General features: G+C 43.8%; 7 protein-coding genes across 7 annotated transcripts; 2 read left to right on the top strand and 5 right to left on the bottom strand.

Annotated features, from left to right (window-relative positions):
- Positions 1-237: 237 nt before the first annotated feature.
- Positions 238-2,193, bottom strand: SAMD00019534_024560 (hypothetical protein; the record flags this gene model as incomplete). The annotated part of the gene is made up of 4 exons (XM_012901754.1): positions 238-578; positions 657-1,659; positions 1,741-1,884; positions 1,957-2,193. The coding sequence occupies 4 exons, from the start codon at positions 2,191-2,193 to the stop codon at positions 238-240; spliced, it is 1,725 nt and encodes a 574-aa protein (XP_012757208.1).
- A 2,400-nt stretch (positions 2,194-4,593) lies between these two features.
- Positions 4,594-5,449, bottom strand: SAMD00019534_024550 (hypothetical protein; the record flags this gene model as incomplete). Its single annotated transcript, XM_012901753.1, has 2 exons — positions 4,594-4,661; positions 4,717-5,449. The coding sequence occupies 2 exons, from the start codon at positions 5,447-5,449 to the stop codon at positions 4,594-4,596; spliced, it is 801 nt and encodes a 266-aa protein (XP_012757207.1).
- Positions 5,450-6,497: 1,048 nt separating this feature from the next.
- Positions 6,498-7,662, bottom strand: SAMD00019534_024540 (hypothetical protein; the record flags this gene model as incomplete). Its single annotated transcript, XM_012901752.1, has 2 exons — positions 6,498-7,485; positions 7,568-7,662. 2 exons carry the CDS (start codon positions 7,660-7,662, stop codon positions 6,498-6,500), a joined length of 1,083 nt encoding a protein of 360 aa, XP_012757206.1.
- A 161-nt stretch (positions 7,663-7,823) lies between these two features.
- On the bottom strand, positions 7,824-8,799 carry SAMD00019534_024530 (hypothetical protein; the record flags this gene model as incomplete). The annotated part of the gene is made up of 3 exons (XM_012901751.1): positions 7,824-8,005; positions 8,082-8,407; positions 8,669-8,799. The coding sequence occupies 3 exons, from the start codon at positions 8,797-8,799 to the stop codon at positions 7,824-7,826; spliced, it is 639 nt and encodes a 212-aa protein (XP_012757205.1).
- A 6,435-nt stretch (positions 8,800-15,234) lies between these two features.
- SAMD00019534_024520 (hypothetical protein) lies at positions 15,235-15,411 on the top strand (the record flags this gene model as incomplete). Its single annotated transcript, XM_012901750.1, has 1 exon — positions 15,235-15,411. A coding segment is annotated over one exon (177 nt), but the record flags the coding sequence as incomplete, so codon positions are not given.
- A 258-nt stretch (positions 15,412-15,669) lies between these two features.
- Positions 15,670-16,062, top strand: SAMD00019534_024510 (hypothetical protein; the record flags this gene model as incomplete). The annotated part of the gene is made up of 1 exon (XM_012901749.1): positions 15,670-16,062. A coding segment is annotated over one exon (393 nt), but the record flags the coding sequence as incomplete, so codon positions are not given.
- Positions 16,063-16,276: 214 nt separating this feature from the next.
- SAMD00019534_024500 (hypothetical protein) lies at positions 16,277-18,484 on the bottom strand (the record flags this gene model as incomplete). Its single annotated transcript, XM_012901748.1, has 4 exons — positions 16,277-16,747; positions 16,820-17,355; positions 17,436-18,356; positions 18,436-18,484. The coding sequence occupies 4 exons, from the start codon at positions 18,482-18,484 to the stop codon at positions 16,277-16,279; spliced, it is 1,977 nt and encodes a 658-aa protein (XP_012757202.1).
- Positions 18,485-18,798: the final 314 nt, after the last annotated feature.

Genomic DNA, 18,798 nt, shown 5'->3' with positions numbered 1-18,798 from the left:
ACTGTCCTTGAGTTCTGAGGATGACCAGAGTACTGAGTCATGTTTGGCTGGAGCCTTGATGATTGGATACTTGTCCATGTCAATCCATTCAAGTATAGCGGGAGTGGCCTACGGTACTTTGGTCCTTGATTGAATGAGTACATTGCCCTACTATCAATCAATCGGCATCCAACACCATATGATTATGATGATGACGTTTGTGCGACGAATGTCTCGGTATCGAGAGTGAAGTATGTCTTATCTTCGCATGCGTAGTAGGTATGCATCCTTTGATCGCCCAGACCCTTCGCGGTAGTACTTGTCATAGAAGTTGGCAATGTACTCCTCGATCTTGAAGCCAAACTTCTGATAGAGCACCATGGCAGCATTGTTGGTTGACACATGCAGTGTTATGTCTCGTCCAATCATTGTCTGTGTCAAGTGATAGAGCATGAATGAGCCGATGCCGGTTGCCTGCCAGTCTGGTCGCACAGAAAGGAACATTACATATCCATCTGGGTTCATAATTCCACAGCCAACGACCATTGATCGGTACATTGCCACAACAGTATAATCTGGATACTCGAGTACTTCGCTCACTGATTGGAATGAATATAAGTTGGTTCATGTTAGGAGATGTCGTCGTTGATTGTTGGTTGGTGCATGTATGCACTTACAGTCGATACCTGGCCAAAAGGCATCACAGAGGAACCATTGTGTCTTATCAACAAGATCTGGAGTGAGATAGCGGTAGTCGATTGGGTAGAACTCTGTGTCAAGTGGCGAGTATTGGACCATGTGATTGGCCACAAAGAACTGATAGAGCTCGCGCAACATTAGTACACGTCCAGGGACTGTCTCATAGTCGCGTCTAATGAATGCCTTCAACTCTCTGGTTGTGAACGGACTGATGAATGGCTGTATAGCCAAATCGATGTTGTTATCACGTGATGCAATCTTATCCTTCAATCTCTGGAATGGCTTGATGATCTTGGTGATGTTGTTGTTGTTGTTGGTTTTCTGTTGCTGCTGTTGCTGGTGTAGTTGCTGTTGTTGTTGATTGGTCTGATTGGTGCTGTCCCAGTGATAGAGTTTGGCCAGGTAGCCATTGCTCGTTGCAGTTGCGGTCATGTTTGTATCTTTGTCGGTTGATGATGGTGGTGGAGCGCTTGGAGGCGCGACTATCGGTCGTTCCTTAGTCGTTGTTGTACCATTGTCAAAGTATTCAGTCACTTGATTGACACCATCATTGTATATGACAGCTGGTGGCTTTGGTACCAGCTTGGCCAGCCTCTCCTGCTCCAACCTTTGTTGCTCTAGTCTCTCCTTTTCAAGCTTCTCCTGCCGCAGTCTTTCTTGCACCAGCTTCTCCTCCTTCTCCTGCTGTTGTTTCTTCAATTGCTCTTGCTCCAGCCTCTTCTTCTCCATCTGTTGTTGCAGCAGTTGTTGTTGTTGCAGCTGCGTGTCAAACACTTGTAGTGGATGTACCAACTCATTGAGCTTGTCCTGTTCGGTGACATTGAGTGACTCGAGTGAATGCAATGGCTTCTTTGTGAACGATGGTATCTCATCCTTTTCAAAGTACAACGATAGTCTCTGATCCTTCTTCTTGACATGCGATGTATAATGATGTATCTTATCATCAAGGTTGAACATCTCCAAGTCAACCTTCCTCTTTTGCTGTATGAGTGGAGTGGAGTGAGTCAGTGAGTGTCATGCTATCGATCGATTGATAGATTGATGGCATGATCGTCCACATACCTCTCTCAAGAGGAACTTCCTCTTGATGCGCCTGACATCTGTTGATAGTTTGCTGTCGGGAACATTCCTGAAGGCATTGGCAATGAAGTCCTCCTCAGCAATTGTCAAAGGACCAACTGTTCTCTTCTTCTTTACGATCTTCTTCTACAATGAACCAATGTTTGCATACTGTCAATGACTGTTTCACTTGTTCATTCACTCGATCCCTATACTTACATCATCGATCTCTTGAATTGGCAATCTCTTCAATGAACCAGCAGTACCTGTAGCCCCACCTGTGCCCGTCCCCGCCGCAGTCCCTGTCGACGACGCCGCAGGTTTAGAAGAAGTAGTGGTCGTAGTTGTAGTTGAGGTGGTCGAAGTTGGTGTTGCTGTAGTAGGTAATATTGGTGTTGCAGTTGTTGATGTTGATGTTGTCGATTTACCAATACCTGTGCTATTTGTGCTTGACATGCTAAGTGTGTCACACTATGAGTAATAGGTATACCTGAGGAACCAATGAATGAATGAAAGAGATTGAAGTGTGAAGTAGCATGACTTGACTCAAGTGAACCCAATTTTGGAAGATCATTTCAAAGAAGAGGAGATAAGAGATAAGATAATGGAATCACTTCCAACTACTATATTGAGAAAGATAGTAGATTGCCTTGATGACAATGTTGATCGATTGATGTTGACATTGATATGCAAGAGATTGTTTGATTGTAGAGTTCAGTACTGCCGCTTTGAACAAGACAATTTTCGATATATACAATTCGAATCCACCAAGCATCAGTACCAGATAGCACTGCATTCATATAAACAGCAGATCATTGATAGCTTCGACAGACTACCACCACGTGGCTTGAGCATACTCATTCATTCAAACACCAACAGTACTCAATTTGGCTTTGATCGATACTTCTTGGCTGGTAACAGTGGCACTGATGATGTGGAGTGGAGGCAGGAGGTGTTGGCTCTGCCAAACATTGGTACAATAACATTGATGGATTGCAAGGAGAATCCCTTCAATCGAGAGTTCTGGATAGGATCTACACACCTCTTCAACGAATTGAACAATCGCAACTTCAACGCTGGACTTGCCCCGCTTAATATCCATTTCAAACTGTTGTCTGGAGTAATGCCGCCTGAACTGCGCAATGTACCAATCGTCTCTTTAGAACTGAAAGAATACATACATATCCCCTCAAGAGAAGAAGTGGACAGAGACTCGAGACATCTTCCACTGTCACTTACCGCGCTCAACATTGAATGTGACTACGACTTCCGACCTTATCTCGATCTGTCCAGCCTGTGTTCTCTAAGAACATTGGACGTCCAACACTTTAGTGGACAATCACTTGATGTTAAGAGACTTCCACCATCGCTCACAAAGCTCATACTTGGACCGTATGTCAATGATCGCGTGGGCAAGCTTCCAGCAAGTGTCACTGACCTCAGTGTGCGAACTCCATTTATATATAACCTGATCCACAATCATCAGACTTTGGAGATACTACACCTCCAAAAACACTCAGTCACAGACTCTACAATCCGGGTACTTCCCAGACTTGACTTTCCCCGCCTACACACTCTCAATCTGTTTTCTGTCAATACTGCAACACTTGCACACATCACATCATCGCGCTTCCCAGTGCTGGAGCAGTTAAATGCAGGTATCATCGTTTGTGACGCATCCCCGTCACAACACCTTGACTTTTCTTCACTACCTGCATCCCTTAAGATCCTGGAAATAATCACTCGAGGACAACGTATTATCTCGACTCCCTCTGGCTTACAAACACTAAGTATTTATTATATCAATCAAGGTATCTTCGATAATGACAACGGGAATGGCAATGGCGACAGTGTGGCATGGTATAGCAACTCACCAAATATGACCAGATTGACATTAAGTCTTTATGAACAACAATTGATTGGCAGTGATATTCCACCATCTGTCACCGATTTGACACTTCATGGTTATTCACATTCTTTGGACACAACAATCATTGGACCATGTATATCCAGGTTGATGTGGACAGGCGGCCATAACCATCATATCAAAGATTTCCTCGAACAATTACCAACTACCATCCTCCATTTTGATATAGAGGTTGACCAAAGAAATATCCTCTTTCACCGACGAATATCTCCAACTATGTTCCTACAATTTGAATGTGATCTACTCCGTACTGGCTTCATCCACTTGGACCAACTTATTAATTTAATTAAATTATGATCAAGCTATTGTTTGGAATTATAGTGATTGAGTGATATTTAGTATTGTTGTTTGCATGTGATTGTATTAATGAATGATTTGAATAGTTCCAGATATTGATTAATATGTGATGAATTCAAGTTGTTTGATTTGACATGCTCCAGATATCAACAGAGAATTATGTTCATCAATTCGGCGTAGGTTGTATGGATACTTGTTCCTCTCTTTGTGGAACTGAACTATGAATTGGAAGTTATTCACTTGGGTGGCCAAGGTCAAACATTTCTTGAGATAGGATGGATCCATTGGCAGATGACTGGTCATAATCAATGGTCCAGGTGAAGTTCTCCTTGTAAAACTATCCAACATAAAATGAATTGATAGTAGTGATATCTTGTAAGTAGATGATTTATCAAACATTGTGTCTAACTTGTCAATGTGATTGTTGGCCAGGTCAAGGCGTGTCAATGAATCTGGAATTGATTGGTCGTATATTTGAGCAGATTTAAAGTTATGCCCTAGTCTCAAGTGTGTTACCGTGTTTGGAATGTTCCCTTGAATAACAATGGAATCGATATTGAGAATTAGAGTGATGAGTGATCGCAAATGGAAAAGTGCTCCAAGTTCCATTCTTCCTGACTGTGATTCAAGTTTCAGCTTGGTGAGAGATTGGGGTAGCGCGCCAACGCCAATATGTCCTGCCCTCGTGATGGACAGGGTCCTAATTGATCCTAGAGAATGACCTGGTCTAATACCTACACCAACCAATACAATACTTGTCAGGCTGGGTGGTATTACCGAGGGGAATGTTCCATCGGTCTGAGGTAGCTCCCACTTGGTCAATGATTCTGGCAGTGGAGGATAGTTTAAACTTGCACCAAAGTAGGGCATCACGAGATGTGTGAGTGATTGTGGCAAAGGGAGAGGAGGACCTGCCTCAAATAGGATAAGGGTGTCAATCAATGGCAGCGAAGTTGTATCAAGCTGGTTGTCCGACGATATTGTCAGACTCCTCAGAGATGGTAGTGGTGGAATGGGATGGGAGTATGAGCGACTGACAACCAACTCTCTAAGGTCGCTGGGCAGCGAGTCAGCAGTGAGCACTCTTGAGAATACACCTCCAAACCGAAGTTTGATGAGTGACTTGGGGAGGACACCGGGCAGCACCTCCTGGTTGAAAAGGTAACTTAGACTAAGATCGATGAGTGATGAAGGAAGCGATCCAACGAGAAGCGGTTGATTAAACATTGTCATGTTCGTGCTGGACCATGATGGGTACTTGTCAACTGGGCCAAATGACAACTTGGTGATTGAGTCTGGAAGTGTCACTCCTGGAATGATGGGCTGATTGAATGAACCACCCAAGTCCAATGCCAAGAGTGATGATGGTAACATATCTTTGGTGATCGGTGAGTTGAATGATTCTTTCATTGAAAGACAGGTCATTGATTTGTATACGTTGATGTCAATGTTGAAGGTGTTGGTGGTTAATGATGCTAAGTCATTCATTATAATGCTGCATGGTAACAATTCTTCTTCTTCGTCTTCATCATCATGCTGTTGTAGATGTTGATGTTTGTTTTGTAGGATCTTATCTGCAACTGATCTGATTGACTTGCATGTCAGTGACAGACACATAAAGTCTAGTTGTCTACCAAGTACATCTCCTTCATCATTGAGATGAGCCAATATTGATCTGATAATAGTAGTTGGTAATATATCCATTGGTCCTATTATCTCCTCTACTCAATCAAAGGATCTTTATATCAAAGAATGTTTGATGATCATCACAAAGATCATGTACCAAGCCAAACTTGAATTCCAAAAGTCTGGAAGGTTGATAATAAACTATTCATCAATATGGTAAGACTTCTTGATCGTTGTTATCATCTAGGTCATCATCTTGATGTCGTTGATGTTGATGTTGAAATATGTGTTGTTGTCCAAGGTCTGGTTTGCAACTGATCTGATTGATTTGATTGTCAATGACAGACACATAATGTCAAGTTGTCTGCCAAGCACATCTCCTTCATCATGGAGTTGTGTCAATATTGATAGGATAATGGTATTTGGTAATGTATACATATTATCTCTATGTTTGATTTGGAATAATAATGGATCACATAAATTGAAGCGATGAATCATGGTCCCTCAATTGACCGCCTGGAGAGCCCTCATTGAACATTGCAAGAAACATTTAGGATCAGGTTTATTGTCTTCTGGACGATTATCAGTCCCTTGTGGTTGCGCGAACAGACTGTGTTGGGTACATGCCAACGGCCTCACCTCGCCTCGACTCGCCTTGTTGGATGGACAACATCCAAGTTTGGTCGACCAAGGGAATGGCGGGGGCTATGCAGGCACGCCAACAACAATAGTGACACCAACTGCTTTTGTCATTCATTGAAGCAAATTGAATCGCTCCATGATGTCCACAGGTGGCGCCAAAGGGTCGGGTCATAGCAACTACGTAAGGTATCGCCAGCAGTCCCCCACGCGCGTGCGTATCGCATGGGGGCCTGCAGGTGGTGGGGGGCCAGTCAGGCAGACAGGAGACCTAGTGAATGGGGATGTCAATGCGACCATCCGTGCCCAGTGAGGTGGCAACGGTCGGTCCGCTTGTGCGCTGTTTCTTTGCAGGCTGCAGGAACTGGTTGATGGCAGGGTCAACAACGACCGTCGCAGAGCTGGGCGCGGTCGTCAGCTGGTAGGTCTCGCAGGCGTAGAACTCCTCCTCGTCAGACTCGTCAAAGTCTTCGCAGTCGTCACAATCGTCGCAGTCATCCTCGCACTCGTCGTCATCTGTGTAGTATTCATCGTCGATCTCGTACTCGACGTCATATTCGTCCTCGTCGTCCGACTCGCTCGTGCAATAATTCCTAATGTCGTTGACCAAGTCGAATGAACGCTTCAGTGACTCGCGCTGGCTGGATGATGACTGCAAAGTTGGCGTTGTCTCGGCAGAGTTGGAGATGGCGTTGTTGTTGGAGGTGGCGGCAGCAGCAGAGTCGACGGTGGACGTACTCAGGTCGACTTGTTGCTTGTCAAATGTTGATGATGTGGATGTTGATGTGGATGTTTGTGATGACGCTGTTTGTTTGGTGATGGTAGTTGTAGGTGTAGTCTGTTGCTGCTGCTGTTTCAGCTTCTGTTGCTCTTGCTCTTGCTTCATTCTCTTCTGGATGGCCTCCAAGACGTGTATTGATTGGTAGCCAGGCATCTTCTCGGGCGCGCATGGCAGGGGCTCACTGGTGAAGAAGGCCGACGTGAGCACTTGCTCGGCGGTCCAGCGCTTCTTTGGGTTTAGTGTAAGGAGGCCCTCGAGCAATGCAATGAAGTCCTCTGTGAAGTTCTTAAATATGTGTCTTAGGCTGCTTGGGTACTTGGGCACGTCGGCGATCATATGGTAGTTTGGAAGTGATGACACTCCGGACCATACTGACTCTGTTGGTGTGCCGCACAGTTGGCAAATGGCTTCGATCTGTTGTTGCTCGCAACTGCCTGGTAAGAAGTTCCTTGATGTTACCAGTTCAATGAGTACGCAACTGATGTTATATTGATTGATTGATTGATTGATTGAAGTGATTGAATGAGTGAGTGAATGGTCCAACAACCAATGAGTTGTACATTGATGCAGCACTTCTGGGCATGGTGCCACCATCAAAGATAGAGAGAACGAACAAGCAAGCAAGCAAGCTCGCACGCACGCAAGCAACATCCATCAAACAATCATTCCCTTCCGTGTCCCTCTTGCTTGGCTTGGAAGGCCAAAGCAGCTCATCGGTTCACACCAGGTGTTGTTGTGAGTAGCGCAGCAGCAGCAGCAGAAGCAGCAGTATGCATGGGTAGAGGGATAGAGGAGAGGTTGTTGTTGTTGTTGTACTTACCCAATGGACCACATGTCGACCTCGGGGCCGTAACTGGTGGCGCCGAGCAGGAGCTCCGGTGCGCGGTACCAGAGCGTGACGACCTTACTGGAGAACACAGAGCGCTTCACGTACGAAGTAGCTGTGCCCAGATCACCAATAAACAATGATCCTTTATTGTTAACTAAGATGTTGGCGGCTAGAAGTGCGGGGAAGAGAGTGGCGCGTTAGATATGTGTGGGTGAGGGGCTGGAATGATTCCAATCAATCATTACCTTTGATGTCACGGTGCATGACTCCGTTCTTGTGTATCTCGGAGATGCCTTGGACCAGCTGCTGGAAGTAGCACTTGGCCTGCGAGAGGGTCAGACGGTGCTCGCTGAGTAGGCCGGAGAGGTCGTGTTCAAAGTACGGGAACACGATGTTGTACTCGGAGGGCGTGGAGATGATGTCGAGTACGGGTGTGATGTGAGGGATGTGCTTTAGCTCTAGGAGCAGGGTGCCCTCCTCGCGCGAGGCGCGCTCGCCGTCGCTTCCGCCCTTGAAGTTCTTCAGGGCCACCATCTCATTGGTTCCAATTTTGATGGCCTTGTAGACAGAGCTAAATTATTATTTGATTGATGGTGGATTATTGATTAACATATGTTCTGTCCATGTACATTAAAGGAAAAACGAACGGTCTTCCGAAAATGGTTGATCACTGGATCGTGTGGAGTGGGGTGGGTGTACCCCACACAAACACTCGCTCGGTTTTTGATCACTCTCTCTCTTCACTTCACTTTCTCACAACAACATCACTCGCTCGTGCAACTGCTTCACTCACTACTCTCTTCCATCTTTTGGTTGAATTTGGATTGCTTACCCTGAGATACCCTCGCCAATCTTGGCTACGACGTGGTAGGAGCGGTTGATTGCTGTGCTCAGGAAGAGAGCGCTGTTGCCGCTGCTGCTGCTGCTGTTGCCGGTGCTGGATGGAGTGCTGGGAGAAGGCATTCGTTCGTTTGTTCGTTGTTGATCCAATCAGGTCGATGTGATAGACTTGAAGGTTGACAGTGGGGGTGACTGGGTAATTGGAGCGGAGCGCAAAAGACTGTGTATCGTGGAATAGAAGGAAGTTGGATTAATGTCTGGTCCAGAGTCAAGGGGAGGAGTCTCGGTCGTTTCGTGTATTTGTTGGATGTTGAATGGAGGTGCAAGGAACTAACACCAATGGAACAAACAAACTAAACTAAACTAAACTTGATTGAATGAATCATTCAAAAACAAACAAAGAAGAGAAGAAGAAGAAGGCAACAACAAACAAACGCATCGATGCTTAAATGAATGAATGAAATGATTGATGTGAAGTGAAGTGAATAGTGTGTGAATGAATGATTGATTGTGATAGTAGTGTGAGATTGGATTGTGATGCATTGGTTGGTGCAACAACGGGGTATGCAAAGATGATGTTGAAGGGTTTGACAGCATTGGTTGGATGGGGTAGTGGTAAGCTGTGACTGACTGACTGACTGATTGTGTTTCAAGATGTGCAGTCAAGTCCAGTCTTGACCACCATCAATCATCCATCGACATAAGGTGATGTTGGCCCGGGTGATTGACGTTGTGGGAGTATGAGTAGTTGAGTTTGGTTGGTCGGTTGATGTTGCGTGAGATCAAGAGTTGCGTGTGTGGGCGTGCCATCTATCAAACACTGACTGCCCTCACACACTTACACTAACACTAACACATTAATAATAGTCGGCACAAGCAGGATCATGTGATTAGTGTGTGTTAGGTAGGGGTGGCGGCCGATGATTCGTTGTGGGGTGGTAGTGGTGGTGATTGTTGTCGGTGTTGGGCTTTATGTGTTCTTGTGAGGTCCACAAGAAAGTGTCTTGTTGTTGTGTGTTCTGAATGAATGGCAGTGATGGGGTTTGAAGTAAAGTGTGATAAATGAAGATTGTTGTTGGTATTGGTCCGTTCATGCTTGTTGTTGGTTATTGTTGTGTAAGTGTAGATTGATGTTGGATCTGACAACATGAAATACATATATATGTATATATATATGCCATAGTATGATTGATTTGATTGATTGGATGGATCGATGGATGAATAGATGTCCATCATTTAAATGGTCAACTTAAAAATTGTAATAAATATTGATTGATAGTTGTGATCGATCAGCTGAACCATCCGATCACCACTATCCTCAATACGTCCACAAACTTGCTTAACTCGTCTAACCAATCATCATATGAATGAACGACCCATGACCTGTATGACCCATGTCCAACCAAATAAAATAGTAATATCCTGTTGTCCTAACTATGAATGAATCGTCAACGTTGATTTGAAAGTATGTGTACCTACATTAATATTATTATCTGTAACTAATATCTCTTTTGGATGACCCAATAAAACAAACAAAGTGACAAACAAGTCTGCTTCTGTTGACTTGAACCTGGTGGGTGGTGTGGATGAGGCACGACTTGGCTAGGGCCTTCAAGAATGAATGAATGCCCTGATTCAGAAGCGTGCGTCACCAAAACCCACGAAAGCGAAAGAAGGGTGAAATTACACACTTGTGTGGGTGGGGGTGGAAGACGACTTTTTGTCTGATTCATCCAGGAATATCACATCACAGATAGTTGATTTGATTTGATTTTGATTTTTATAATATTTTATGTTAATGTGGACCTGATTATGTTAATTCGGGTCGGCCAATAGAAGTTCAAGACACTGTTGATGGGTTGGTTGATCTGTAGCCATCTCAATCGATATGTGGATGTTCCAACCTCGGGGATCAAGACCAGGTGGGCACCTCTTCATACATATTATACACGATCAGAAATAATCAATAAGGGATAATCAATCACTCAATCACTCAATCATAATCATTAAATCAAATCAATCAATTGAACTCGGATGGCTCGAGAGGCAAGGTATCGTATAACTTTCAGCCAATGAAGATGTCTTGTAGGCCCTCTGTATGTCCAGCCCATTCAAAATCCTGGATGATGGGGGCCAAGGTGAATTTCCTTCCAGATGGTAGTTGAGATGGGAATGACCAAAATTGGTCGGAATCATTGAATACCTTCTTGCCTCCCATCAATGTCAATTGGCTAATGATTGTCTTCATCAGTCTTGAAGATGTACAACGATCTGGATCCACTCGATTTACCCTGCAATTGACACCTTGTTGGTCCCATACCAAGATGTAGACCACTTTACAAGCCATCAAATGTTCATCCACCAACTTGTCAAATTGTTGTGAAGTAATATGGTGGTAGGATGAGTGGCGAGAAACAAAGAATGGGACTGTGCTCCTGAAATGCTCAATCATCTCCATTCCTATAATACAATTATTATTATTGTGATTAAAAAATATAGAGTCACTTACTTGGGGAGTTGGTTATTTTATTTCTGGTATTATTTAATATATATCCAAGTTTATAGAATAAGTGTTGAATATACTCTACAAAGTCATACTAGACATTGAAATAGAATCTTCGTTTCCTTTCTGTATCTCCATTATAATTAATGAATTTGTTTAATTGTTTGATTTATTGAAGTGACAATGGAACTTAAAACTTGTCCAAATAGTTACTATCCATTGGTAAATATAAAAGGGAATCCGGATGTTAATGTGTGTGCCAGAGTAATAACCAATGTATATATATACTCTGGCAAGTGCCAAAGTGAGTACCACTGGACCAATCTACTCTAACAAACAAACAAATGAATGAATGAATAATTATTTGTTCCACCAACGTCGTTGTTTAATTACAATCGCTGGCTGGCCTTGCACATTGTTGCCAACAACATAGCGTGATATATGTGTGTTTGAGATAGAGAGAGAGAGAGAGAGTGAAGTTTGTGATAGAGGATAGGAGTGGTAGCAACTCTCTACTCCTCAAGGAATCGATACTCGAATGTGAACTCTGTCTTCTTTCTCTGACACCAGCCAGTCTCGTAGTCAAAGTACACGTAGGTGCCCTGCTCATACTCGTTGGTGATCTCCTTGGGCTCGTCATGTCGCCTGAACCACGTGAGGTACTTCTTATGGTAGCGCCAGCCCTGCTTCTTGAGCTCGCGTGCCGCCAGATACTGCTGGTAGGTGCCCTGCTTGAAGTAAAAGATGAAGAACAAGGGATCGATCTCAAACTTCTCAAAGATGAGCGTCTGTTCAAACAGCGGCAGAGGGATGTGCGGATAGTAGGGTGGCGTCTGCTTGGGGTTCTTGGGCAGATAGTATGACTGTCGCTCGTAGTCCTTGTACTCGGGCATGAACTTGAAGCTCGTCTCCATCATCAGACGCACACTGGACAGGTTCTCCTCGTACGACTGTGCCTGGGACTTGCCAAGCGCCGACGGGTCCATGCCATGCGCCGCACCCAGGCCCGATGACGCCACATGCTGGTGCATGCCGGCGAATCCATTGGTGTCGTTCTGAATTCGAGACATTGTGGCCGACGACAGCTCAGCCAGTGTGCCAGGATACATTGATGATCCAGTGTCGAATGTCTCATTGTTCTTGGTGTCATCGTCCAAGCCAGGTGGTGAGGGAGAGGCGTGTGGCGGTGTGGTCGACTTTAGGTTCATCTGACTCAGTGTTTCCTTGACTGAAGTTTGGAATGGAATGTGAGTTGTTAGTTGTGGGCGGGCGCGACAATGAGCGAGCAAGCGTGTCAGTGAGGTGTGAGTACGTACCACTCTCTGTAATGTCATCCTTCTGTTGCTGGTATTGATTCGGTAGGTTGGATGGATACTGAACACCTCTGGAGTTTCTGATTGCAAACGATTGTTGCTGCTGCTGCTGTGCCTGCTGCTGTTGCTGTGACTGTCGCAGCGATTGTTGCGCCTGGGCTTGCTGTTGCGCCTGAGCCTGTTGTTGAGCCTGCTGCTGCTGTTGAGTCTGCTGCTGCTGAGCCTGCTGTTGCTGTGCCTGCTGAGCGGCGAGCTGCTGCTGGATCTGAGCGGCAACCGTCATCTGTTGGTTCTGCTGCTGCAATCTCTGAGCCATTGGCATGTTTCCAGGGAGATTCAGTGGTGGATACTGTTGCTGTTGCTGTTGTTGTTGTTGCTGCTGCAGTGAAGGTGGTTGGAGCTGAGGTTGTTGTGATGGTTGGGATAGTGGTTGGGATTTGGCTTCCTGTAAGTTGTCGGGGAGGACATGCATGCCAAGGTTAGCTTGTGTTTGAATGATTGACCGATTGAACGATTGAATGAATGATTGACTTACAGGTTTGGCGTTTGGCTTTACAAATGGTAGGGTTGGTGATGGTGTCGAGTTCCTTGATCCAGTCGACAACGTCGGGTTGAGGCCGGGAGGTGATGCGTTCCTTTCGATCTTGTTGGTAGGTACATTGGCGGAGAGTGTGGGTGATGGTTGGACTGCTGGTTGTTGTTGTGCGCTTTGTTGTTGATGTTTACTAGAGTGTAGGGAGCCGGCCGTCGCACTGGCGGCAGCCAACGAGGCAGACGTCGGGATGGACGATGCCGATGTCGCCAGTGGAGTCGTGGGGCTCGAGCCATGGCTATCGTCCACATCATCCTCATTGTCGCTGCTATCATTGTCACTGTCCGTTGACAGTATATCATCATTGTCGCTGTCGTCATAAGATAGATCCAGGTCATCGTCATTGCCATCTGTCGATACCTTGATGTTGAACATACTGTATATGTCTTCTGGGTCTTCGTTGTTCTCATCCTGTATGATTGATAACACATGTTAGTCATTCATTCAATCAATCAATCGATCAATCAATCAATCAAACATTACCTCATAGTTCTCTATATAATATTCTACAGTGTCTTTGATCTTCTCGATCTCCTCGGCTGGTATCCTGTCATTCTCCATCGCTCGTCGCAGGATCTCCAACGCTCGCATGTGATAGCGATGATGATCGAGATGCTTTTGGATGGACTCGACCTTGGACGACTCGGTCTTTCTCTTCCTGACGGGGATGTTCTCAATCTCTGTCTCAAAGGCTTGGATCTGAGCCTTTAGAGAAGTGATTGCCTTACCCGCCCAATAGCGCACCTGCAACTTCTGGTCGGTATCCTTTGACGGCTGACCCAGTCCCTCCTTTGAGTATGCCTTTGTCTTTGTCTCCTTCTCGCATGCTTTGAACTGTTCCATTTTCTGTTGATGTTGTCGGTTGGATTAGGATGATCACGCACTCACTCAACCAATCAACCAATCAATCAATCGATCATTGATCTCAATAACATACCTGTTCAACAAGCTTCCGATTCTCAACCAATGATGTTTTGTTCTTGATATCATTGTTTGTCAGCCAGTTCTTGATCTGATCTCTGTAGCGTTGCAGCTTCTTGATCTCCTTCTTTAGGTCCCCTTCATACTTGTCCTTCTGATTGGTGCTGGTTGCAGCATAGACCTTTTTCAGTATGGAATCAAACTCTAGTACGCCTTCCGACACCTTTTTCAGTGTCTTGTCAATCTCGCCTGAATAGTTGAATGTATCATGTTGCAACATGTCAGCAATATTGTTCATATATAATATCAATGTTGTATGATTGATTGATTGATTGGTAGTGTACCTTGTAGTTTTCTAACGTTCATTGTATGTATTTACTATTCGATCAATGTGCCTTTGTTATATGTATCATGCGCATGGGCAACACTATGCTTATATATATACACAGTCAATCAGTCAGTCTTTCTTATCGATTTGTTATTATGCTAATGTATGTATGATCTATATACAATGTGTGATGATGTGATGTCTCTGATTGACAGTGATCTCACTGCTCTGTGTACATGTATAAATATAGAGGGTATAATGAAGTGAATTGACTTGTTAATGACCTTCAGTTCAGGTGAAAGTGGAAGGTTGTTGTTCACTCAATGTGAGTTAAAAAAAAAGTTGAAAAATTTGAAGGAAGAGTTATTGATCTGATTGAGAAAGAGATAATAGATAATAGATAGAGATAAATTAAGTCTTATTTTATTTATAAATAGATAGATAGATCTTACTATCTATCTATCTCCCCTTCATATATGTTGATTCCCAACTTGGGGATTCAAAAAGAACTCTCAACCAACATCAACTTTACATGATTGATTGGCTGTGTATCATAAGCATGTCTCGAGTTATCTATTTGTACCTTGGAAGAAATTCGTATATTTATAGATTATCTCTTTTTGAGTACAAGTGTAATAGAGGACATCAAAGAAATGGTCAATTGAGAAATATTTAATACCATTTTGTAACCTTGTCCTTTTTTGTACCTACTCGATAACCCAATTCTACAAGACAAAGTGGAAGTAGAAGAAGATGGGTTAATTGTTTACCCATTCATAAAAAATCCAACTACTTCAACATAGTTTAGAGAGATAAAGATATTGATACTTATACAACAAGGTAATTACATAATATTATATTTATATATTTATTATTACCAAATAAGGAAATTTCAAGTTGGATGTCACTCGTTGTGAATGCTCAGCTCAACACAATCTTTTATTCATCATTCACATGCCAAACACTTATAAACACACACATCCATTCATTCAATCACACATTTAATCACATGCAAACATATATAACACATACACATACACATACACGTGAGGATCAATCAATCATAACCACAACACAATAGCCTCAATGTATTGACACATAGATAGAGGTATAGATTACAATAGGGTGATATACACTTACATTTAGCCAGTCACACACTCTCACTCTTGGTGTCAATACATACACACATATACACACAATAAATAAATAACAATAATATTAATGTTATTGACGTATAAGAAGAGGCATATATATAAATATACGTCCTGTCATAGATTATTAATCATATAAATAATAATAACAATAATAATAATTAAAGAATACATTACCTTTACACATGAAGTTATCAACTAGAACATTTTCATTATTATATATTCTTTTATTGGTACTTATTCTAACTAGTCATTGTTGTTTGGCATCAATTGAACAGGTGGATCAAATACAAGAACAACATCAACAAACCAAACAGACCGAACAAACTGAACAAACCGAACAGACCGAACAACAGAGATTAGACATGTCAGACAACGAATCAAAGAAGTCAATCGATGACATTATAAATTCAAACTTCCAGAGATATGTCAATGAGAATCCAGTGCAACAGCCTCAAATCGCTGATGATGGCACTCAGCTGACTCCAGTTGGCAACAAACCCTACAAATGCAATCACGATGAACTGATCGCAAAGAAGATTGCCAATCATTTCCCAAACAACAACAACAACCACAAGTAATGATGATCATTGTTGATTGATTGATTGATTGATGTCATCATGATCCATTCGGAATAAATGTAGACTAAGAAGACATTATATATGTAATTGACCAACAAGGAATGGTTCCTTTGAATGCGGCCAGATAATCGCTTGTGCTACATTAATAATAAATAGAGGGGAGGGGAGTGGAGGGGAGGGGAAGGCGGGCCAAGTCGGATCAATCAATCAATCAATAGTCGTGCAGCTTGACAATCATGACACTGATGTTGTCCGTACTTCCTTGTGAAAAGGCAAGGTCCCGCAGTGTCTCGCTTGACTTTGCTGGATCGGGTATTGTTGATATCACTTTGACAGCTTCCTCATCGGATATCAGATCCCAAACTCCATCGCATGCCAATATCAGGAATTTGTTCTTCTCTGTGATTGTGATGTTCTTGATGTAAGGGTCGGTGGAGACGTAGGGCGTGAGGAATGAGTCGCCCAATGCCCTGGACACGGCAAGCATGCCATTTACGCGTCCATTCAGTATGGTGCCACCGGCACTGATAATCCTCTTTCGCTCTGTGTCCTCCACTGGTCTATGATCAAAAGTTAGACGTTCGGATACGAATTGATGGTCGTCGTTCAGAGTACCCATCACAACTCGTGTGTCTCCAACATTGGCAATGCACACCATGTTGTCCTTAATATATACAGAGGCCTATAGTACATTGATTGATGGAGTGTAAGTGATTGATTGATTGAGTGAATAAGACGTAGCTAATGCACATACGGCAGTTGTTCCAATGAATGGCCATGGTGAAATGTGAGTGTGTATCTTTTGGTATGCCAGCTTGAACGCCTCGCCTGGTGTCTTCTTGGAGTCGAGGAACTCGCCAAAGATTCGATAGATGTTGTCCGCGGCATAGTCTGATGCAGATTTGCCTCCATGTCCATCAAACACGCAATACAGTTCACAATTGTCTGTGCTCCGATAGCAGCCGTATGCCACCATCCTATCCTCCATGGACGGTCTCTTTCCAATCGTCTCGCTCATTCCAATGATGAACCTGTTGCTTGGTTTCTGCTCGGGCACTGCCTGCTGTCCCTTGGCACCCAGCATCTTGAAGATGGGTGTTCTGTCACCGTCGTCCTGCGAAGCATCGCCACGACCGCCCTGCTGAGATTGAGCCAATGTCTTCCTCACTGATTGTAATTTGTTCTTAAATCGTCTGTTAAACTTCATATTGTTGAATATCGTCTCGAACACATATTGTACACTGCTATTTCGATTGAGTATATGTGATAAAGAGTAGAGTTTGGTTGAGTCTGTTGATTGAATGAGTGGAGTTGGTTAGTCAGTCAGTGTGGCCAGTCGCCCATGACACTCAAACAATGATGCATCATACCAATGTTGTTGTCCGAGAGGTATAATGATGAGATATAGGTGTTTCTGATTGTTGCCTGCTTGAGCACTTCGAATCCCTTGTCAGTGATGTGATTGGTGGACAGATCAAGTATGCGCAGTGTCTTGCTGGTCATGAGGAAGGCCGAGAGAATGAATGCACCTTCGTCAAAAGCTCGCACATCACTCATGTTGAGTCGTGTGACAGACTTGTTGTAGCGCAGACCCGCCGTCACCATGGCGATGCCAGATGACATCAGCTCGTTGCCGCCCAGATCCAGCTCGAGAATTGAATGATTGGTTCGCAATGCCTGCGACAGCGCCTCGAGGCTGCGATCGGACAGGAACGTCTTCTTGAGCGACAGCTTGGTGATGTTGAAATAGTACTGCGTGATCAGGTTGTCAAAGTCAGATTGGATGCGCTTGCGTCGGATGGTGTTGATCGGCGTGTCCTTGAACGTCGTGGTCATGTGTCGATTGTGATAGCGCTCATTATTGTCGATGATGGTCGCACAGATCGTCAGCATCAGTCGCTCGGTGATTGGATGGTTGTCGAGATTGAGTGTGATGTGATTGAGTTCGGGCGGGATCAGCTGCAGCTTGCAATTGATGATCTGTAGCAGGTTCCTGTTCATCTTTTCAATCTGTGGAGTCTCGTTGGCAAAGGAGATGCGCGATGTCGATGAGGGCGACAGTCGGCCATCCTCGCGCTGTTGGCCCGTGACGATATAGGTCTCTTCGGACATTGATCCACCGCGATCCCTACCCATCATATATTGTCTACTTGAGCGCTGTGCATTCATTCTCGCTTCCGATTCCTCCAACTCTGCATTCTGAATATCGACCATAAAAGGTTGGAATCTTAAATGTAATGTGTCTGGATGTGCAAATGTCTGATTCAAGTTAAACCAGAATACATAAGCATCTGTTTGTTTGTTCGTTTTGTTTGTTAGAATGACCAGTCTTCCTCAATCCCATCCAATCATTCATTCAATTCCATTTACCTTGATTAGTTGGCTCACCAGCACTTGCTGTGCCCATTACATTTCCCATGTTATTATTAAATATCTTTGTGTGTTTAGTTGTATATACTTGTTGTTGTTGCTGTTGACAATAACTTGTTGATGTTGATTGAGATGAGTGTTTGTTTGTATATGTATAAATATGTGTATATCTGTCTGTCTGTCTCTGTGTGTAAGTGTAGATAGTAAGTAGAGGGTGGGTTGGTATGAATGAATGAGTGAACGAATGTATGAATGAATTAATGAATGAATGTTGGTGTATGTGTGTGTATGAGTGTACGAATGAATGAACCAATAACACCGTTGGATACTTTGTCGTGGTGTGTTGCCGTGTCCTGTCTCACA

This window comes from Acytostelium subglobosum (assembly GCF_000787575.1).
Source record: "Acytostelium subglobosum LB1 DNA, scaffold: scaffold4, whole genome shotgun sequence".
Lineage (NCBI taxonomy): Eukaryota > Evosea > Eumycetozoa > Acytosteliales > Acytosteliaceae > Acytostelium > Acytostelium subglobosum.
The sequence above is the reverse complement of the archived record's forward strand: the minus strand, read 5'-3'. Positions and strand labels throughout refer to the sequence as shown.